Below are 22,983 nucleotides of genomic sequence, written 5' to 3'. Positions count from 1 at the left end.
TGTCTCGGTTTCTCTCTCAAAAATAAATATTAAAAAAAATTTTAGGGGTGCCTAGGTGGCTCAGTCGGTTAAGTGTCCGACTTCAGCTCAGGTATGATCTCACGGTTCGTGGGCTCGAGCCCCGCATTGGGCTCTGTGCTGACAGCTAGCTCAGAGCCTGGAGCCTGTTTCAAATTCTGTATCTCCCTCTCTCTCTCTGACCCTCCCCTGTTCATGCTGTCTCTCTCTCTCTCTCTCTCTCTTCTCTCTCTATCTAAGTTATTTTATAAACATTAAAAAAAATTTAAAATAATTTTGAAATAAATGACCAACAGCTATTAAAATAATACAGTATTATATTATAATATTATTAGTATTGTATAGAATACCAAGTGTATTATAGGTGCTTGAATTCCTTGAATGTTGTTCTGCCATACAGATGTGCTGATTAACATAGTAGTTGCATACAGGCCCCTGTGCCCAGCTGCGATAACATTCTGTCTATAGTTCTTGTATTCCAACTTATGAAGACATACAGTCTTTAAAAACATCCATTTTTTGTGCCTCTGTTTCTCTCAGTAAGACCATTCATTTGTGCAGCAGCTGTGTATATGGCGTGTGCTAGAAACAGAGTCACCTACTAACAGCCTTATTTGTTGCTCCTCACCTGGCTTTGTCAGTCTTGGAGAAAGCACAGTAAATGACTGAAGCAAGGGGATGGAGTCCAGTAGCAGCAGCTGTCTGAATAGAGGACTGAGCACAGGGTAGAAACATGCCACTCAAAACCAGGTGTTTGCACTGGCTGGGGCACCTGGGTGGCTCCGTCAGTTAAGCATCTGATTCTTGATTTCAGTTCAGTCATGATCCCAGAGTCGTGGGATCCAGCCCCACCTCAAGCTCTATGCTGACAGTACAGAGCCTGCTTGGGATTCTCTCTCTCCCTCTCTCTCTTTCCCTCCCCCATTCATGCGTGTGTGTGTGTGTGTGTGTGTGTGTGTGTGTGTGTGTGTGTGTGCACATGCGCCCTCTCTCTCAAGATAAGTATACATTAAAAAAAAAAAAACAGGTGTTTGCAAGTCATTGTATTTCCATGTGCTCTATCATTTGTACTCCTTACTAATTAGAAAACTATTCTTTCATTCAGAAAACAAATACTCGAATTTAAAGAATTTTTTATTAAGAAGCTATTTTACAGAGGAAATCCCATGCTTTCAATAACATAGATTAACCAGTTACCAACCAAGGGTATCATTTGAATAGACACATTGTGCCACCTTACTAGGAATAGATTTTCATGGTTTTTGTAACACTGAACCCACTTTTTATCATGAGATCTTTCTGTCACTTCAGCACGTGAATATATTATAATACAAGTCCATCTCATATTTTCTGACTCCCTGTGCAGACTTTCCCAAATTGCTCTGCAGATGTGGGGTTAATTGGCATCCACAGGCCATTTTTCAAGGATTAGGCCTTAAGTAATTTTACTTCCCTTTTTCCTGAATCTCTAAATGAGGTAAGTTTGCAGTCATCTTCCATTGTGGGCCTGATTTATGGCATCTATCCACCATTCATCTACTATTTCTTAACAATAGTGATGTGATTTGAAGTTTCAGTTTGAGAGCGAACAGCTAAGAAAGAACTTCTGAGACATTTTTGGTGCAAAAAGATAATTTTATTATAGAATGGGGACAGGACCCATAGGCAGAAAGAACTGTATCTACAAATGTGAAGGAAGACTGATTATATATTTTAAGTTTGTGGAGGGAGGGGTGGGGTAGAGATAACATAAGTTTCCAAGAAGTTTTTGTATGCTGAAAGCTGGGTCTTGCAGGACCTTCAAAACTTAGCTATTGTCAAGATAAGGTTGCTTTTATCTTTAATGAAATATAAATATTAAGGCATTAAGACAGCCATGAACCCTGGAGGAATGTCACCTCCTGCACACCTCAGGTATCTATCAGTGGGCTGCAGGCTGTAAGGAGATTTAACAATCTGCATTTTTCTTGGCTTTGTTCTCCTCATCAATGGGGCAAGCCGTTGGAGAGCTGGATTACAGTTTCCCACTAGTCCTGAGCCATCTGACTCATGGCCATTCAAGCACTGAGCAGACTAAAACTTTTTAAAAAGCTCTGCAGACCTAGGTCAAGTGATACGGCAACCAAGGTTTTCACTGTGATCTAAATGTAACAATTCTTAAGTTGTGGAAAAAAATAATCCAAGAGTGAGTGAAGGTTTTTTTTTTGTTTTTTTTTGTTTTTGTTGTTTTTTTTACCTATTTAGATGTCATTACCTTTAATAATTTTTAAAGTTTATTTATTTATTTTGAGAGAGAGAGAGAGTGGGAGAGGGGCAGAGATAGAGGGAGAAAGAGAATCCTAAACAGGCTCCGTGCTCAGCACAGAGCCCAATGTGGGTCTTGATCCTACAAACTGTGACATCATGACATGGGCCAAAACCAAGAGTTGGACACTCAACTGACTGAGCCATCCAGGAGCCCCTAGGTTTAGTTACATTTAAAACAAAAATATGTTCACAATTGTTCAACATTGTCCCTAAACACGTCCATGATGTGTTTAGGGACATTGTCCTTACTATAATTAAGTAGACTCTATATTTTCTTTTTGCCTTTTTTTAAAAAGTTTTATTTNAAATTAAAATTAAAAATTTAATTAAAATTAAAAATTTAAAAATATTTAAAAATATTTCTAGGAGCATCTGGGTGACTCAGTTAAGCATCTGACTCTTGATCTCAGCTCAGGTCTTGATATCAAGGTTGTGGGTTCAAACTCCACATTTGGAGCCTATTTAAAACAACAACAACAACAACCCACATCTAGTCTTTTTCCTTTAATGAACACTTCCTCATGCCTAAATTTACTGGTGAAAAAAGAGTATAGGGAAATTACTTGGATTTTATTAGAAATTAGAAAATTGTGATTCACTTAATTTTCTCCCCTTTGGAGGCAGAGAAAGAAATCCTCTTGTAATAGTTAGAAGAAGAAAAGCATTTTCATGTCTTTGAATAATCATTCTTACTATGTTCTTACTACATTAGTTCTGTTCTACAAGCGTGGAATTCAGTTCTTGTATTCACCATGCAGCTTTTTCTTCCCACGAGGAACCCGGCCCAGAGACAATGGCGACTTGATGTTTAACCGATCCCTTTCAGCCTCCTCTTCCTCATTGTAGTGCTCATCCTCTTCATCTTCCACATCACTGCTCTGAGGACTAGAGACCTGAGACCCTGAAGGGGAAGGTGGAACTGAGGATGGCCTGGGATATTTAAATCCTTCTGTCTGCCAAAGACAAAAATGAGTCACAAGCATTATAATGACTTCTTGATTTTTTCAATGTGGTAAACACTTTGCATTTGCATTTAATAAAAAAGCATAGTTGGATGTTTTTATGGTCTGTTTATGAGCTGTTATCTTTGATTTATTTTGATTCTGGTACCATTAAACTTGATAAAGATTCATTAAATGAATAACTTCTTTCATTATGCACTGAAATGTGCCAGGTGCTATTTATCTGTCTATCTATCCATCTATCTATCTATCTATCTATCTATCTATCTATCTATCTATCTATCTACCTACCTACCTGCCTATGTTATCTTATTTAATCCTTGTAACAACACCAACAAATTTGTTTTTCCCCACTTACAGAAGAAAATTGAGGATTAGAGAGGCCAGATGACTTGCCCAAGATCATACAGCATGACCCTGTGTTAGAGCAAAGATTTGTACCAGGACTCCAGAGCCTTTAATATCAACTGTCATGTTACACTGTTGATATTCTCAGTCTCTATGTCACTTTTCAGATTTGCTCAATGAAATTGCAGAATATAGGCAATCTGACATGCATGGACAGCCACCACTAGAAAGAATCCTGGAAACTAGGTCACTTAGTTGACCCTAAAATTCCACCAGTTACTGAGTAAATATCACTAGATTTTAATCAAATTGTCCTACCTAAGATCCACTGAGATAACTCACGTGACAAACAAGAGCTAAGCACAACTATGGGTCTGGTACCATAATGCAACTGAGGAAACAAAGATGAAAACCAAGATCTTACCCTTTCAGAGGGCACATGCTTGACTAGGGAGGGCAACTGTTTAAAATAGTTGCAGCCCTCCCTGCTCTGTATGTCAACTATTGGTGCACATTATTATAATGTCATACCTATACAATCATTGCAAGGTTCAGATATTTCGCCAGAAAGCAATAAAAAAAAAAAAAGAAAAAAAGCTGAGTCATGCATTTAGGAACCGGCTTAAAGTAGGAGCTCAATACTTACTAACTGAATAAACTGAATAAATGGATGAATATAGGTGAATTATCATCAACTAGAGTGACCACACCTAAATAAGCTAAGCAATTAACCTTGTTAAAATCATGAACATGAGAGTTGGCATTTGTATTAGGAAGGGTTTTCCAAACTCTGTCACGTTCTATATGGACAAGTTCTACCTTGTGTTAACTTTTTAGATCTGTTTCCCTTGAGACCTGATGGAGGTAGACCGTAAGTTGTGTTATTAAGCAAAATTGATCATGGTAAAAGTGACTCCTGAGTTGGAGATTAAATCTGAACTCAGAGGATTTATAAATACTTGACAAGGATTATAGCTTTTTTGAATCTCTGAATTTGATGAGTCATAATTGCACATATTCCTTGTGGAGACCATGGAAGCTTATCTGGGAGATACTGGCTCCTGGGAGCAGGGGGAGAGGGCTAAGCTAAGATAGGTCTCATACATAATGATATAGGTATCATCTTTTTGCACCTAAGCTTTTACCTGGTGGATAAGGTGACAAAGAAGTGTAACTTTTGGACTGCTGTGTAGACTGGTGTAAGGATGAATCCCACTAAAGAGAAATGCCTGATGCTGCCCTACTTCAAGCTGTGTTTCCTGTTTTATATCCTTCGAAGCGAATGTGGTGACAAGTAGCCTACGCTGGTCTCATGAATATAAATGTCTAAGTGAACTTCAGAAGAAGGCTCCCTTGGGACACTGCTGACTGTTACATGAATACTCATCTAATCCAACTCCTCCTGTGGTTCCTGAATTCACTCTTTATTTCTCTTGCCAAGTAGTCACCCTATATCTCAATGCTTCCTTAGATAGCTAATTCACCTGCTGTGAAAGCAGGGTAGTTCATTTTTCAATAACTCTCATAAGAATGGTAGTCTAACAAAGCGGTTTCAAACACTAAAGCAGGATAAATTTTAATGTGGAGGTGCTTCTTCAATGACATGAATTAGCTGACTGTTTGCCTGTCTGCATAAAGCTAACTCTGAATCAAGGGCTTTGACTTGTCTGATTTGTTGGTTCTTCTATTCTTTGCTTTAGGGCAATATTATGAAAAAGTATAATAGTTTGTGTATTTAACTACTTCTAAATTCAAAGGTATTGGTAGGACTTACCATACATAAGAAATTTAGCTTTCAGAACAAATCCGCTAAACATAAAATACTAGGGGCGCCTCGGTGGCTCAGTTGAGCATCTGACTTCAGCTCAGGTCATGATCTCATGGTTAGTGGGTCCGAGCACTCTGTGCTGACAGCCAGCTCAGAGCCTGGAGACTGTTTCAGAGTCTGTGTCTCCCTCTCTCTCTGACCCTCCCCTGCTCACGCTGTCTCTCTCTCTTTCTCTCAGTAATAATTAAAACATTAAAAAAATTTTTTAAAAAACATAAAACACTTACTGTTGGTGGTGATGTAGGCTCCATATGGAATATATCTGGAAAAGCTCTGCTTAATGTCAGGTACCTGGCATGCTGATAATACTGTGATAGAAAACCAATTCACAAGTTTAAAAAAATGTATATTTCAATAACCAAGTTATTGTATAAAATCTTATTCTCCTGGTTATAAAATGCATTTTTAAAGTGGTAGAACCCATTCACCTAAATTTAAAAATCAGAAAAAAATGAGTTTATAGTTTTATTATTTTCCAGTGAGTAGGTAAAGAATTACTACAAAAAGTTGGAGGGAGGGATGCCTGGGTGGCTCAGTCAGTTGAGCATCAGACTTGGTTTTGGCTCAGGTCATGATCTCACAGTTCATGGGTTCAAGTCCCGCTTTGGGCTCCATTCTGATAGCATAGTGCCTGCTTGGGATTCTCTCTCTCTCTCTCTCTCTCTCAAAATAAATAAACTTTAAAAAAAATATTGGAGAGAAAAGCCATACTGACCTTACTCTGAAAACTGAATTGAACACTAAGGGGATTGAAAACCCTAGCTTCATTCCACAGAAGAAGAAGTATGTATGCTTCCACAGAGAAGCAGTATGGCATGGGAAAAAGGTGGGGCCCGAATAATCAGATAAACTGGACTTAAATTCTACTTTAGACCTTAGCTAAAAAACGTGTCATTTTTCATTCTCGTTTCATTATAAAATGCAGACAGTTCAATTAATCACCCAGGATTGTAATGAGCACTGGCATTAGTGTGTGTAGACACTGTGCAAACGGCAGCATCTATCATTTTTTTTTCAGGAGAGCTTAGCGGTATCTAAAGAGATACATTATGTGAAGGCAAAGTCAACTTATATTTTATTAAATCATCCAGTGCTAAAATATATAGACATCTGGGTATTTACAAACCTATTGCATAATTGAAAGGAGGTATTTTCTAGGGGCGCCTGGGTGGCTTAGTCGGTTAAGCATCAGACTTTCACTTAGGTCATGATCTCGCGGTTTGTGGGTTCGAGCCCCGCGTAGGGCTCTGTGCTGACTGCCAGCTCAGAGCCTGGAGCCTGTTTCAGAGTCTGTGACTCCCTCTCTCTCTGACCCTCCCCTGCTCACGCTGTCTCTCTCTCTCTCCTAGAAATAAAAAAAAAATTTTTAAAAAAAAGAAAGAAAGGAGGTATTTTCTATACTTGTCATTTGAAAAACAATGTTATCCCCATTCCCACTGCATTCGAGGAATATGGTCATGTTATCTCTTAGAGTCAAACAAAATACAAATGTTTCTTTAGATGTTTTTCTTATATTCATGAACCAATAGTTGTAATGCATCAAGTTAAGTACTGACTATACAGTAACTGGTAAAATTGCAGCCAGCTTCTGACAGACTTGCTGTTAAAAGTTCAAACTCAGTATGAAGATTTGGCGTTAGGACTTTGTGAGCTTATATTAAGTTTTAAAAAGTACATGAAAATATTACTGGAGATCTTAGCAATGATGGTACTGAGTTGACTTTCTAGATTATGAGTAGAATCTCAATTTTTATACTCCAGTAGGATTTTAAAAGTGGCTCTCTTGATCACAAACTTGCTTACTCTGCCCAGATATCTCCAATCCAGAAGATCGGAGAGCCTCTCAGTTCGGTTTCTCTGAATAATTCTCTGGCGGCGGGACTGTTTGCAAAATCCATAGAGAAACTGAGTCAGCTGATTGCAAGAATCATCCGGAGATTGGAACCGTCTGTCAACAATGTAAATGCCTGAGGGGCACAAAAACCAAAGCACAGATAAAAGTAGGGCTAACTTTGGAATATTACTTCTCCCATTCCATACGTTCTATTGAAGACTGTCACATGCATTACCCACTCCCTGACAGCCCCCATTGCCTCTGTATTTTGCCTTGAAAATACAACGCTGTATTTTCCTGAGATTTCTTCCTAATGGTTTGTCACTGTCACTGACATACAGCCAACACAATGGATCTTGCTAAAAAAAAAAAAAAATTGACAGTAGAGGAAAACCCTGGATCAGGGATTCTCCCCTGGACTGCTCACTAACCAGAATCTCTGGGGTGAGACCTGGGTGTCAGTGATTTTAAGGCTCCTCAGTGTTTCCCCGTGCACCCCTGGCTGAGAACCACAGCTCTAGCCTGAGGAAAGAGAACTGTGACAATGCAAGCATAGACCAGGAAATTGGCATGGCAATGTGTGGGCCGATCGATAGTCCATCCCATCTCACTTTTCTTGTTGCTAGGCAACATGGACACAGAGATGATAGTATGCAAATTTTTCTGCCATCTTAAACAATTAAATGGATTTTGCTAACTTGGCACAGATCCTTAAAATAATGACACTGACCAATCTACGTACTCTAAAGCCATGGTTACTGTAATGTCCCTTCTAGGTAGTAAAGGGCCAAACCGGCTCAGAAAATAAAAAGATAAAAGGGCAAGATTTGTCCAAGTTTAGCATTGGTTTTATAGTTTGTCTTTTGGGCAATATATTTAATATTAATAGCATTTTTATGAAGCACATAATTAAATCTACTTTGAATTAAACAAGAGGTCAAAGCATTACTTTAATTATCAGGATAGCTTTAGAGTTAGGCTCCGTAAAGACCCCGTGCTTTGTTTGGTTAGAGGACATGTCTCCCTGTGTTGGGTGAAAGATGCAAAACCTCACATACCATAAGCAGTAGGATCAGCCACGTGCTCCTGCATGAAACAGCCAAAGCCGGAGAGGTTGGTTGTCACACTGGGGATACCCATCACCGTGCATTCAGCTGCCAGGGGAAATAGAAATGTTTCGCTTCAGACCAGTTCTATATCCTCTTTTGCATGCAGAGGGGGCAAAAGCCCAAGTCTGCCTAGTAATAGCGATATTTATTTTGTACCAAGCACAGTACTAAGCTCTTTACATGTATTAACTCATGTAATCTCAACAACCATGTGAAGTGAGACTGTCATCATCTACATCTTACAGGTGAGGAAATTGAGGCACAGAGAGGTTAAATAATTTGCCCAATGTCACAAAGCCAGGGAATGGGGTCGAGCTGGGATTTGAAGACAGGTGCCCAGCTCCAGGGCTCTTGTTTAAAACTGCTACTCTCCATTGCCTCTCTCATTCCATCTGGTTTGTTTTTTGCTCCATTCTAAGCTGTGTGTCTGCGAGTAAGTGGTGAGTTTGCGGTGTTGGTGAATAGGTATTGGACATAAGCAACTCCTATCAAATTAATGTGCCATGCCACGGACCCCCTCCACTTCCCCAAGTGTTCACTGAACCCAGAGCCTCCCCAGTCATTTCTCACCTTCTAGGCAAAACCTGTTTTTCATAAAATAGTGGGTATATATATATTTTTAAGAAGTATTACTTCTCAGGGCACGTGGGTGGCTCAGTCAGTTGAGCACCTCAGGTTATGATCTCACAATTCCTGGGATTGAGGCCCATGTCAGGGTGCACACTGACAGTGTGGAGCCTACTTGGGATTCTTTCTCTCCCTGTCCCTCCCCCACTCACACACACCCTCTCTTTCTCTCTCTCTCAAAATAAATAAATAAACTTAAAAAAAAAAAAAGTGTTGCTTCTCACAAGAATGTCTGCATTTTTAACAAGGAATTTATATTTGATTATGGAATTACCCTTGGTTGGCCGGTGGTGTTGGGTTAAAAAAAAAAAAAGATTTCCCCACTACTCAAGAAGTAATATAATTTGGACAGTGGCCTTTTCTTCTGCTCTGCAAGTGTTTCCTCATGGTTTAGCTCTAGAGAGATTTGGTTTTCTAATTTTGGAGGGAGGGGTTGGTGGAGGAGAAAATGAGAGAGGGATTATTGATTCATACAAGAATCTAATGAAAATTTGGAATTTCTTCCCAGAAAAATTCTTATGCATATATGTATAAAGAATTTTGCCTACAATTCCACACAAGTTCACTGAACCTTATTTTTATCAAATACTCATTAACACACATGTATTGAAATGCCAGGTACCCATAACCTCAGTATATGTTCATTGAATGAATTTAATGGAGCAAGTGCTAATATTCACTGGATTTTCTCAAAACACAAAACACAGACTTAAATGAATACTGTCTGGAGTATGTTAAACTTAGTATCAGATAAAAAGTTATTCTAAAAAAAAAATAGAGTTATCTAACATGTTAACACCAAACGTATATCACCGAAGAGGTATTGTTATTTCTGTAACTATAGGTTAGGTGAGGAGTGGCCAACTTCCTTTAGTTAATTCAAAACAGAAGGACTCATTCACCGTGGAGTATTTCTCAACCTTCTTTTTCTATCTACTTATCTTTTATAACACTTTTGGTGGCCTTTATCTTAAAACACTCGATATATCTCCTCCATCATTTAGGTTAAGTTTATCTTTGTCCTATAAAATGACTTTTAGTGGAAAGTCGTCTGTAATTTATAGAACATTCTCATTACCCAACATAAATGACTTCCCATATCCCTCAGTCACTCATGCTTTAGTTTTGTGCTTCTTTACTTTTGAAACTTCCTTGATAATAAAGTATGTTACTTCTTAGAAGTAATAGGAACAAAAGTCAATAACAAAATGTTCAATCCATCAGTAAAATGTGTATTTCCATATATCTTAAAAGATAGATACTCTATTGTAAACAACTGAAGATGACGTGTGAAGATATCATCTTTACAAAAGTGAACGGATACCCATAACAATTTTTAGAACTACAAGAGAGATAGCTCGAAGAGTTAGATGAATAACTTTCCTGTGTCATGTTTCAGGAAGAGATAATCTTTTATCTATTTTCCCTCACAAGTTTAATGTTTTTACAGCTGCTGGCAAATTATTCTTGGTGGAACTTAAAACGATAGAATAGCACCTTATGTTAAAAGATGCAGAGACTTCATGTTGCTCCTATTGTAAAGATAAGATCCTATTTACATAAAATTTATTCTTATTTCTTCTATATGTTTATATTTTTGAGAGAGAGAGAGAGAGAGAAACCAGAGGGGGAGGGGCAGAGAGAGGGAGACAGAGGATCCAAAGCGGGTTTTGTGCTGGCAGCAGAGAGCCTGATGCGGCTCAAACTCACCAACCATAAGATCATGACCTGAGCCCAAGATGGACACTTTACTGACTGTGCCTCCCAAACACCTCCCTATATAGAATTTTAAATTCTATGTTGAAACTCTGGGATGAGAATACAAAGATTAGAAAAATTCTTCCTCTTCATAATTCAACCTATGATCTTCCTAACCTTGACTGCTGTCACCTCTCCTGGGCAGTGATGACCTTGAGATCAGAAAGCAAAATGTATTCATTATACGTAAAAATGTTTTCTGAAACTTTTCTTTTAAAATTCTAAATGGAATTATATTTAAATAAAAAGGGAAATTTCTGATTGCCAATATGAGAAGGAAAAGTCAGTATTATATTCTTTTCATTGTCATGCATTTAAAGTATCTGTTTCCTTTTTAATAGACATTTCTGTACAAATACGAATTGAGTTCTCTTGATACTAATGATCCATGCTTATAGGGGACAAAAAGGAAAATAGACAGTGGATCTGAGAATCCACCACTGGGCAGAAAAGAACAAAGGAGGATGGAGAGGTAGGAGCGCCTGAATGGAATGATGTCACCGGTCATAATACCTACTACTCAATTGGCATTTTATCCTAAAAGTACCTCTTTTTTGAATGACAAGTATATGAAGAAAACTTTTCACTGTACACCTTCTTATACTATTTATCTCTTTAACTGTATAAATGTGTTCTCTATTAAAAATCAAATATATCCATTGATTAAAAAAAACCCATTCTGAAATAAGTTTTAGAGAATACTTTTGCTGGACCACTGTTTTTCATATTAAACCTACCTGTAGTCAATTTCTCCTATACATTGAATAGATTGGTACTGGTAGAGATAACTCAGTAATATGTAACCTTTGTAAAACATTCTTTTTCTTTGTAATATGATGTATTATTATAATTTAACCTTGGTAGAATTACATATCAGCTTTGAATAATGTATCTATGTGCATAAAATATTAAATTAATAAAATTTAAAACATTCCCCAGTCTATAAAAGCAATATACCTGGAGTATAACCCCATGGTTCATAGTATGATGGAAATACTCCAAGATGACAACCTCGAACAAACTCTTCATAATCCATAGGTAATAAGGGGCTGGTGGAGGATAGGAACTCTGGGTGCAAAATCACCTAAAAAAGGAAAATTCCAATGAGAAAAAAGAAAAGAAGAAATTAAAGCAAAAAATCAATCATTTGGTATTTTAATACTGTAGAATCCTTGTGTTCTAGATTTAGGGAGAGAGACAGAGGAGTAAAAAGAAAAAGAAAAAGTTTGGGTGCTTTTCTCTCTCCATTCTGTTTAAGTATCTAGTCTGTGGACCTACTTTCCCTCAGGTCCAAGGCCTAGATTGGAGAAAAAAAATGTGTCCATTTTTGTTCTCACGCTAAACTACATCCTTCAACCCAGATATTTACAATAAAGGTACTTTTTAAAAGATTTTATTTCCAAGTAATTTCTACACTCAACATGGGGCTCAAACTTAAAACCCTGAGATCAAGAATCACATGCTCTAGGGGCGCCTGGGTGGCTTAGTCAGTTAAGCGTCTGACTTTCGCTTAGGTCATGATCTCACGGTTCGTGGGTTTGAGCCCCGCGTCGGGCTCTGTGCTGACTGCCAGCTCAGAGCCTGGAGCCTGTTTCAGTCTGTGACTCACTCTCTCTCTGACCCTCCCCTGCTCACGCTGTCTCTCTCTCTCTCTCTCCTAGAAATAAATAAAACATTAAAAAAAAAAAAAAGAATCACATGCTCTACCAACTGAGCCAATCAGGCATCCCAACAATAAAGATTTTATTTTTTTCTTTTATAGTTTATTGTCAAGTTGGTTTACATATAACACCCAGTGCTCATCCCCACAAGTGCCCTCCTCCATGCCTACCATCCCCCTTCCCCTCTCTCCCACCCACCTCAGCCCTCAGTTTGTTCTCAACATTCAAGAGTCTCTCATGGCTTGCTTCCCTCCCTCTCCCCAACTATTTTTCCCCTTCTTCTTCTGCTTTTTTGTTTTTAATGGCTGACTTGTCTTATTTCTCAATTTGCTCCTACCTGGAGCAGGAAAAAGGGGAGCTTTGTAATAGGCCAGCGTCCATTGCCCCACGCACTAGTTAACCCAGAGTAACAGAGCTAAGAGACAGAGATACCAGGCATCTAATCTAGATTAGATCAGACTAGAAGCCTTCACCCGAATCACAATCCTCTCTCACCTTGAGGCAAACACCTCCTAACTTATTTCCCTGCTTCGGTTCTGCCAAAGTGTCTACTCAATACAACTAGAGGGAACCTTTAAAAATGCCAACCACTCCCCTGCTCAAAAATCCTTCAGTAGCTTGCCATTTCACTCAGAGTAAAAGTCAAAGTGTTGACCATGGCTTTTTAAAGCAGTGGTGTCCAGGTAAATGTTTAAGAAAAAAAAAATCAAAATATAAGTATATATTTGTACATAAGTTTACTACACATTTTACTGATATAAAGGATGTATAGCATACAATTTTCAAATAATAAAAAAATGTACACACAAAACATTCACACAGATATTTGTATCAGCTTTATTCATAACTGATAAACCTTAGGAGCAGTCAAAATATCCTTTAATAGGTGAGTGAATAAGTAAACTGTCATACATACAGATAGTGGAATATTTTTCAGTTCTAAAAAGAAATGAGCTAGCAAGCAATGAAGAAACATGTACATGGAAAAAAATTAAATGTACATTACTAAGTGAAATAAAAAGCTAATCTGAAAAGGCTAAATATTGTAGGATTCCAAATATACAACATTCTGGAAAAGGCAAAACTATGGAGACAATAAATAAGATCAGGGATCCGTTGGGGGCAGGGTTGAATAAGCAGAGCACAGTAGACTTTTAGGGCAGTGAAACTATTCTGTATGATTTTATGAAGACGGATACATGTCATTATACGTTTATCAAAACTCATAGAAAGTGCAAACACCAAGAGTATAACAATGTAAAATATAGAGATGCCTGGGTGACTCAATTGGTTAAGCGTCCAAAGTCCGACTTTGGCTCAGGTCATGATCTCACGGTTCGTGGGTTCGAGTCCCGCGTTGGGCTCTGTGCTGACAGCTAGCTCAGAGCCTGGAGCCTGTTTCAGATTCTGTGACTCCCTCTCTCTCTGACCCTCCCTTGCTCATGCTGTCTCTCTCTCTCTCTCTCAGAAATAAATAAAACATTAAAAAATTTTTTTAAAAAACAATGTAAACTATGGATCTTGGTGGCTAATAATGTGTCAATAGATGTTCATCAATTGTAACAAATATACCATTATGGTGTGGGATGTTGATAGTGGGGAAGGCTACATATGTGCCTGTGCAGGAGTATATGGGAAATTTCTGTACTTTGTGCTCAGTTTTGCCATGAATCTAAAACTTCCCTAAAGAATAAAGTCTATTAAAATATATGCAATGTACTCCTTATTATAAATTCTAGATGACTAAATGTTCCCAAATGCTTTTGTTGACTTCGGCCAAAATCCTGTATTCAGATCCAAGTCATGATTTCAACTGCTGACTGTAGTTCTGACATGAATGTTGATTCCTTCAGAGATAAATGTCATATAAATGTCAATTTAATATAATTGATTTATATTTTTAAGTTGATGTAATTTAATTTTTTAATTTTTAATATTTAATTAAGAAAATTATTTTAGAGAGATAGAAAGAGTGTGCAAGCAGAGAAGAGGGGCAGAGGGAGAGAGAGAATCCTAAGCAGGTTCCACACTCAGCACAGAACCTGACATGGAATTTGTTCCCACGACCCTGGCATCATGACCTGAGCTGAAATTAAGAGCTGGACACTCACCCAACTGCACCACCCAGACGCCCCAGTTGATATAATTTAATTTTTAAAAATAGCTATTTTTAAAACTGGCTCACAAAATTTTTGAAAATTTACCAACTGGGTCTTGTGTGCTGGCATGAGCCACTACTGGGACTACACTGCCTACAATGTTATGCAAAGGCAGGGACAAGAGAGGGGCGCCTGGGTGGCTCAGTCGGTTAAACGACCGGCTTTGGCTCAGGTTATGATCTCGCGGTTTGTGGGTTTGAGACACGCGTCAGGCTCTGTGCTGACAGCTAGCTCAGAGCCTGGAGCCTGTTTCAGATTCTGTGTCTCCCTCTCTCTCTGACCCTCCCCTGCTCATACTGTTTCTCTCTTTCTTTCAGAAATAAATAAAACATTTTTTTTAAAGGCAGGGTCAAGAGAGAGAACGGCTATCATTGGAAAGCTGTGAATAGAATAGCTACTTAACTGGTGACCTGGATGAAAGAATTCTCTTATTTCTCCAAATTATTAAAGTTTTTCTTGAATCATTATTAAACAATTTGTCAGTTTCTCCCCATAGTTAATTAGTTATTAAAAATAAATAAAACCTGAGGGCACCTGGGTGGCGCAGTTAGTTGAGTGTCTGACTCTTGATTTCAGCTCAGGTCATGATCTCACAGTTCATAAGTTTAAGTCTCCCACCTGGTTCCAAGGTGATAGTGCTTGGGATTCTCCCTCTCTCTGTGCCCCTCTCACACTTGTGCTCTTTCTCTCTTTCTCTTAAAATAAGTAAGTAAACTTAAAAAAAGAAAAAAGTTTAGAAAATAAATAAATGAAATCTGATTTAAAAGTATTGGGATTATACGTATAAATAAAATGTATATACTATATATATTATAGTATTTATATTGTGTATATATACATCACATACATCATATACACACATATATAACAGACATAATATAATATATGCTTATATATTTTTCAAGATTTCAAGATTTTTCAAGAAAAATCTTAATTTGGGTATATAAGAACAATAACAGTTATATGATACTTTCTATATTATAAATAATGTTCTCATATATTATTTCATTTAATCCTAGCAGAATCATGACATTCTCATTACCCTAATTTTATTTTATTTTGTTTTTTTTTAGTTTATTTATTTATTTTGAGAAAGAGAGATAGAGAGAGGGAGAGAGAACGAGTGGGAGAGGGGCAGAAAGAGAGAATCCCAAGTAGGTTCCGCACTGTCAGAGTGGAGCCCAATATGGTGCTGAAACTCAAGAACTGTGAGATCATGACCTGAGCCGAAATCAACAGTAGGACACTTAACTGACTGAGCCACCCAGGCACCCAATATTATCCTAATTTTAGAAATAAATTATAAACATTATTTATATCACAGGAGATCCGTAAATAGGAGATAGGTAAAACTTAAAAAATAAAATAGTAAAATATCCAAAACTAGTACCTAAAAAATGACAGTTTATTCAATCATAAAAATCACAAATAACAAAGTAAAAATAGGTAAAGTGTTTTCCTCCATAAAACAAGACCTGAGTTCCTATCATGTGCAAAGTACTGCACTAGGAAAAGTGACAGAGACACAGATACTGACTGTGTCCAGGCCATCATCAAATGGGCAGCCCACTCTACTCCTGGCAAATATCAGTAAACAGGGATTCAAAACTCATTGTGCCTACTTTGGCATTTCCAGGTCTAGGAAAATTTGTACTCTCCAAAGCCCATTTTGGAACATGAAAGCATCATGGCTCATTCATTTTGTTTCCACCCAAACAGAATGACAGCACAACTAAAATAAGAAAACAGCTGCTGTGGGCCCTAAACAGTCAATTGCAGGGCCCTAGGGCAGAGGAAAGGATGTTAGAGGTCAGCCCAAGGTTATAGGGAGGGTTAAATGAGACCCTGTGTACAAAAGCCCCCAGCAAAGCACCTAGCTCACAGCAGGCCCTGGATCAGTAGGGAAAAAACAAATAAAAACCCAAAAGTTGCCTGGCCATATTTATCCTGTGAGGGAATCAAGATCCCAGGAAGTTAATTTACTTTCACTGAGTGGTGGCACAGGGTCAAGACCTGGAATCTGCATTGTAGGGTTTCTCCACTACACAATGCTGAGATAGAATTGATGATAAATCCAAATTCAAAATAATCTGCAACGCTTCTTGAATCTAATGGCCACATTCATATGGAGAGGTAGTCAATCCACTCTGATGGTTAAGAATCCGTCGGTACTGTTCTATAAATATACAGGTGATCAAAAAGGCACTTACGTTAGTTAAGCTTTTAAAGGATAGCATTCGTAAAATGAAACACTTGATTCTGAATTGACCAAAATTTATCTCAGTGCTTTGAGTGTATATTGGTATGTATATTGGTATGAAATTCTTTTATTTCTTTAGTATATGTGCTGCTGAAGCGAGCATGAAATTCTTTTATTTCTTGTGTGTGTTTGCCTTATGATAATAATCAATGAATGTCTCAAAAGATTCATGAGTTTAACTGTACAAACATAATTTGTATGAGACAAACTTCCTTCTCCATGCACTCTACATAAGCCATATGCTTTTATATCTCCGTGCTTTTTTATTTACTTCCTCTGCCTGCTATCTGCATGATGAACTGGTACCGGCTTGATAAACTCCTGCTAGTCAATCAAGATCTAGCTTATTTGTCATCCCTTTTATAAAACATTATCAAGTCCTCAAGGCAAAGATAAGTCCTCCATTCTCTACCCTCATCAAACTGTTCACACCTCTTTTCTTTTTTTTTTAAATTTTTAATGTTTAAAAAATTTTTTTTTGGATTTGTCATAATTTTATTTTATTTTANGCTCTTTCCATGTTTTAGCTATTGTGGAGAGTGCTGCTATGAACTTAAAATTTATTTTTGAGAAAGAGATAGAGACAGCACGAGCAGGGGAGGGTCACAGAGAGAGAGGGAGACATGGAATCTGAAGACAGGCTCCAGGCTCTGAGCTAGCTGTCAGCACAGAGCCAGACGCAGGGCTCGAACCCACGAACCGTGAGATCATGACCTGAGCCGAAGTCGGACACTTTACTGAATGAGCCACCCAGGCGCCCCCACACCTCTTTTCTAAGTGTTATTGAGACCAGAATTTGCTAGGTACTGGGTTAAGTACAGATAAAAGCGAACATCTATACTGCATTATTATGCACCAGGTACTGTAACATCCATCACTTATTTAATCCTCACAACAGTTCTGTGAGCGCAGGCCTATTTGACCACCATTTCACAGATGAGAAGACTGAGGTCCATTATGTAAATTTATAAATTGATTAAACGGCAGAGATTTAAAGCCAGACAAGGGATCTTGATTGACAGCCCCAACCGCCTCCACTCTGGAGAAACTACAGCAGCTACTCTTAGTCTATAGGCCTGGCAGGGGTGGGGACGAGGGCCAACTCAGTTCTGCCCAACCAAAGATTCTTTTAATGGGTGATGCTTGTTTGGAAAAATCCCTACTGCGAATAGGAATCCTACTAAAATTGTTGTATTCAATTGCTCACGGAATAAGGCACCCATCTGCCTACCAACCTGAAACTGCTTGGTAGGTGAACAAAGCATGAGAAAGTAAAACATAAAGGAAAGGTTTAGATACAAGGAAATGACATATGTAGTAACATTTAACATATTTTAAATAAGTCAACAGTAAACCACAATACACACACACACACACACACCTCACATGGGCATCTTTTGTATTAAGAAATGAAGTATTGTAAAATAATTTTGAATCTGTCTTAGCTATAGATTGATTGTACTGTTGAAAACTATTTTTGTTTGTGGGCACAGGAGTGCCTGTGCCTTTGTGTGTATGTGTATGTGTGCATGTGGATTTCCTTCCCCTAACTGACCAGCTATGTTAGGGGTCATGAGTCACTACATGGTGATGCTATGTGTGTATATTTTTCATGTATTTGTGAATTTTATTAATTCTAGTTTTTATTAATGACATTTGACTTTTCTTTCTGTAAAAAAAAAAAAAAGGTTGAGCAATTTTTAGAACCAGGCTGCTGTCTGTGGGTCTTCCCTCCTCTTCCTTCCTCCCCTTTCTCTTCACCCTGTCTGACTACCCCTCCCTGTCTGCTTTGAACTTCAACCTCTTTATCCTTTACAGGCATTTTTGCCAACAAGTGTTTTCACATCTAATCCTGTCTTGGTGTCTGCTTCTCAGAGAATGAAAACTGAGAAAATGTATATGAGACACAATTGCTGCCTCAAAGAACTCCCAGTCTTCCTGGAGGAATGGACATACATATTTTAAAAAATACAAATAATTCAGTGTGATGATTCCTAATTTGCAGTGATATAAAGCATCCTGAGAATGCAGGGAAGGAAGAAATTGTTCTGTCTGGAGCAAATGAATGGACATTAAGAAAAAAATGCAAGGGAGCCATGACTTTCTAGGTTGGATCCCAAAGGAATTGTTAGAGTCGCTGAGATAAGGGCACTCCAGAAAGAGAGAATAACAATAGCATAGACATGGAGGTATGAAAGTGTTTGACGTACTTAACAAATAATGTACTTGTCCATTCCTGAGAAATTGCTTCACTGTTACCATACTTAAAAACAACAACAACAACATAGATCAGCAAAGCATACTTTGTGCAGAGCTCTTAATTTCAAGAGACCTTCCAGCCTCAATCTTCCCAAGGGCAAAGGAAGCCTGAACCACAGCCAGGGATCCATGCTTCCGGTTCCATCTGTATTTACTATACTATCATGTGCCAGGCACCCGACAGATTATCCTCAGCGGAAGAACCACAGACTTAAATATGTATGACATACAAAGTTCTGTAAAACTGAGAAGAAATTCATAAGTTTTCCTTCTGCCACAGCTCCTTTCTAAGAGAAAAAAAAAAACTTGAGAAAAACAAGGTCAAATTAGTGCTGATGCCCCTCTGAAGTAAGGTACGTTTCTGCAGATCCAATTGTGTTGAAAAACATAAAGGATGGTGCACTCTTGGGAGATACATCCTTGCATTTTCAGGGAAAAATTTGTAGACTGCCTATTATGTGATGTGTGCTATGGGTAAAAATTTTGGAACTGCAGAAACACAAATGAGAAAATAAGTTACCCATAATTTTATAGCACATACATATGTGTATGTGTCTATGTATGCATGAGTGTGTGTGTGGAGAATGTGTTTTTAAATGGATGGGTAACACTGTGTAGGACATTTTATATGTAATTCTGTACTATGAGCTGTTACCATCTACTATCATGAAAATTCCTCAGGCCTTTATTTCTGAGATATTTTTTCCTGTTCTAACTCTTGCTCCTTTCTTTTACTGACTTTTCCTCTAATCTCTTAAATCTTGAAGTTTTCTTGGGTCAACACTTTTCTCTGCTCATTCAAGCCGGTCTTCCAGGATGGCAGGTTTGTCATTCCTTGACATCTCCTGCTGCCCCTGCGCTGACAGTTCCCTTCTAAACCCCAGACTCTGTTTTCTAAGTACCCATGAAACATCTCTATTTGAATAGCTCACATGTAACTCAGACTCAATCTATCAAAAACTGAACTCAATTCATGACGTGATCCTCAAGCCAACTTCTGATAAAGCCTTTCCTTAGATTTTAGAAAGTATTGATTAAATAATGAAGCTAGGAGGCTATCATTCTTGCCTTCAGCCTCTTTTTCCTTCCCAATGACCGTGGGTCACTAAGATGATCTTTTCTATATGCAACCACCTTTCTCATTGTTCCGTCGTCTTCTCCAGTACTTTCGGCATGGCCATCCTAAGGGGCCCTTATCATCTTTCACCTGTACTGTGGTGAGGCATCCTTAACTTGTCTCCCTCCACCACACCCACTCACGTCTGTATCAAGTGTATCAAAGAGTGAATGCAAGATGAGGAATGAATGTACGAATGGACTTTTTTTTTTTTTACAGGAAATTTTGCAGAGAAGTGTAAAAAAGACTGAAACATTTAAAAACACCAAGAGGAGACCAGGTTAAGGCAAAGCTTATTTGCTTATTAATGTGAGAAAATTTAAGGAATATTTGTAGACAGCAAGGGGAGGAGCTAGTAAACCTGGAGTATAAGTAAGGAGTAACAGGTCAATGAGGTCCCAGAACAACCCTCAGCACAGAAAGGAAAAGAAGTAATAATAGATCAAAATTTATATTTGAGGGGTACTGAAGGAATTTAGATCTCATCAAATTCTCAGGTCATCTGCTAAAGGTGAAAGAAAGAAGGAAAAGTGAGACCTTTGAAAAGATTGGTAAAAGCTTGTGACAACCTGATCTTGAATACTGGTGAATGGGATTGAGTAGGGATCAGCAACTATCTGTTTACATGTTCATCATTGTATCCCACACCTACTACTGTACCTGGAACACATTAGGTCCTCAGTAAATGTCCTATAGACTAAGCTCCACAGTGGCAGAAACCAGGTCTTATTCATACAGCAAACACTGTGCTTAATCATTGTAGAAACTCAAGGGTCAAAATAATGAATTGGTTTATAGAAAATTCTATAAAAATATCTCTGAAACCAGAAGTTTCTTGTATTACCCACTTAAAGTTGAACTTTATCAGGAAGAAACAAAGAAAAGTCACACTCATCTCAGAGAGTGATTTAATTATTAATTAAAGTAATTCTTAGAATATATTTGTATCATTAAAAATGAGGAAATTTCCTTATTCTTACTGACAGTCTTGTACAATGTTAAGCATGATACTAAAATAGTCATTATATTTTAATCACCCAAGACAGGAAATAGAATTAGATTTTTTTAGAAATATCTTCTGAGGGACGCCTGGATGGTCAGTTGGTTAAGCCTCCGACTTTGGCCCAGGTCATGATCTTCCTGTTCCTGAGTTCAAGCCTTACATCGCGGGCTCTATGGTGGCAACTCAAAGCCTGGAGCCTGTTTCAAATTCTGTGTCTCCCCTTCTTTCTGCCCTTCCCCTGCTCATGCTCTGTCTCTCTCTCAAAAATAATTAAATATTAAAAATTTTTTAAAGAAATATCATCTGAAATAGTTCCGATAGGTGTCAAAACAAATGGGAGGCTTCTAATAAACTCTCAAAAAATATATCCTATGTCATTTTGAAATGCCCTATGTAAACAATCAGTTCTACCTTGACTCTGTCTGTGCGGCTGTTGAAAAGTCCGATCCGTCTAATGGTGCTGAGGATGGGATCAGTGGAGTCATCAATCATGTTGTGAGTGGTCACTGGAGGCAAAGACTGTCGCTGAAGTCACAGAGGAAAGAAAATGTCAATTGTGGAAAGAATTAATGTGTGACTAATTTCAACAATAGGTCATTGGCAACATATCATTCAGCCTTCAGTCCTCTGAAATGACAGTAATGATGATGACTAAGTTTTGTGTGTGTTTCAGAGGAGGATAATGGGTTGAAGAACTTTCTTTGGATATTATGCTACTGTTCTTTTTCGCCTGCAGCCACTATGTGAAAGGCCTAGACTTCTTGACTATTTTTAGGATCTATTTAGAATGAAGGTGTCTTGAAATCTTGACTCAACATGAATGCCTTTCCTGGATTCTTCTAGCAGGGCTGTCTTCTGATGGTTCCTGATGCCTTACTACTATGACAAGATGTCACACCTATCTTCCATTTTTTGCAATAAGTTCACTCAACTGAGAAACATTAGCCTTTTCTCTATCATGACTCAAAATGCTCTGCTTTTTGAAAATTTTAGGGACTATTTTATTGTCATTACAATATAAACAGTTTTTCAAATGGATATATTGGTTCCAAATGAGTTTTTTAAGTGGATACAAGATACATTTCATGAACATTTTCAAAGGAGCCCTGAAAAGTACCCATAAAACAAGCAAAGTTGTCATTTAGGTGAATGCATAAGAATGACTTTTCTAGCTCTCAGGTTTAAACATTTCCCAAACTAGTCCATTCCAATAAATTAAAATATTGGTATAAATTAACTTTAACAAGCTCGGGAAGTGATGGGCACTCTTTTCTTGTTACCTGAGTTGAAAAGATGGCTCTTTTCATAATTGTTACATCATCTCGATCCAAAATGTTGTTCATGTCAGGTATTTCTCCTCTGTGGGGAAAACAATGTTAATAACAAAAATAAAAATAAATGGCACTAATCCAGTGTTTCCCATGCATCAGACTCTGTTCTAAGCACTTCAATAATTAATATAAAACATGATTTTATATAAATATAAAAATAAAAACATGGTTTCCTGATGAAGTTTCTAGACAAATTCCTAAGGCATAAAGAAGTTTGATAAAAGAACAATTTTGATAGCATAAAAGAAAATTAAAAATTCTTAACCATTAATGTTGATCATTAGAAGGACAGTTTCATTATATTTTCCCTACTCTTGTGTACCATGTTCCAAAGTGGCCATAAGTGTCCATCTATGAGTTGATATTTTTACTGGAAAAAGGAAATGATGCATGCTTGCCACT

At 37.8% G+C, this 22,983-nt stretch overlaps 1 protein-coding gene across 1 annotated transcript in view; it reads right to left on the bottom strand.

Moving 5' to 3' along the window:
* Positions 1-2,893: 2,893 nt before the first annotated feature.
* GYS2 (glycogen synthase 2) overlaps positions 2,894-22,983 on the bottom strand; it is a 49,543-nt gene continuing 29,453 nt past the window's right edge. Inside the window, exons 10-16 of the mRNA XM_077774527.1 lie at positions 22,531-22,609; positions 21,662-21,775; positions 11,749-11,875; positions 8,356-8,451; positions 7,267-7,430; positions 5,691-5,771; positions 2,894-3,278 (exon numbers count right to left, since the gene is read on the bottom strand). Coding sequence (XP_077630653.1) covers positions 3,060-3,278; positions 5,691-5,771; positions 7,267-7,430; positions 8,356-8,451; positions 11,749-11,875; positions 21,662-21,775; positions 22,531-22,609 — 880 coding nt within the window. The 3' untranslated portion in view covers positions 2,894-3,059. The remainder of the gene's footprint in view (positions 3,279-5,690; positions 5,772-7,266; positions 7,431-8,355; positions 8,452-11,748; positions 11,876-21,661; positions 21,776-22,530; positions 22,610-22,983) is intronic.

The sequence above is a fragment of the Crocuta crocuta genome, unplaced genomic scaffold (assembly GCF_008692635.1).
Source record: "Crocuta crocuta isolate KB4526 unplaced genomic scaffold, BGI_CrCroc_1.0 scaffold176, whole genome shotgun sequence".
Lineage (NCBI taxonomy): Eukaryota > Metazoa > Chordata > Mammalia > Carnivora > Hyaenidae > Crocuta > Crocuta crocuta.
This window is presented reverse-complemented; position numbering and strand designations above follow the sequence as displayed.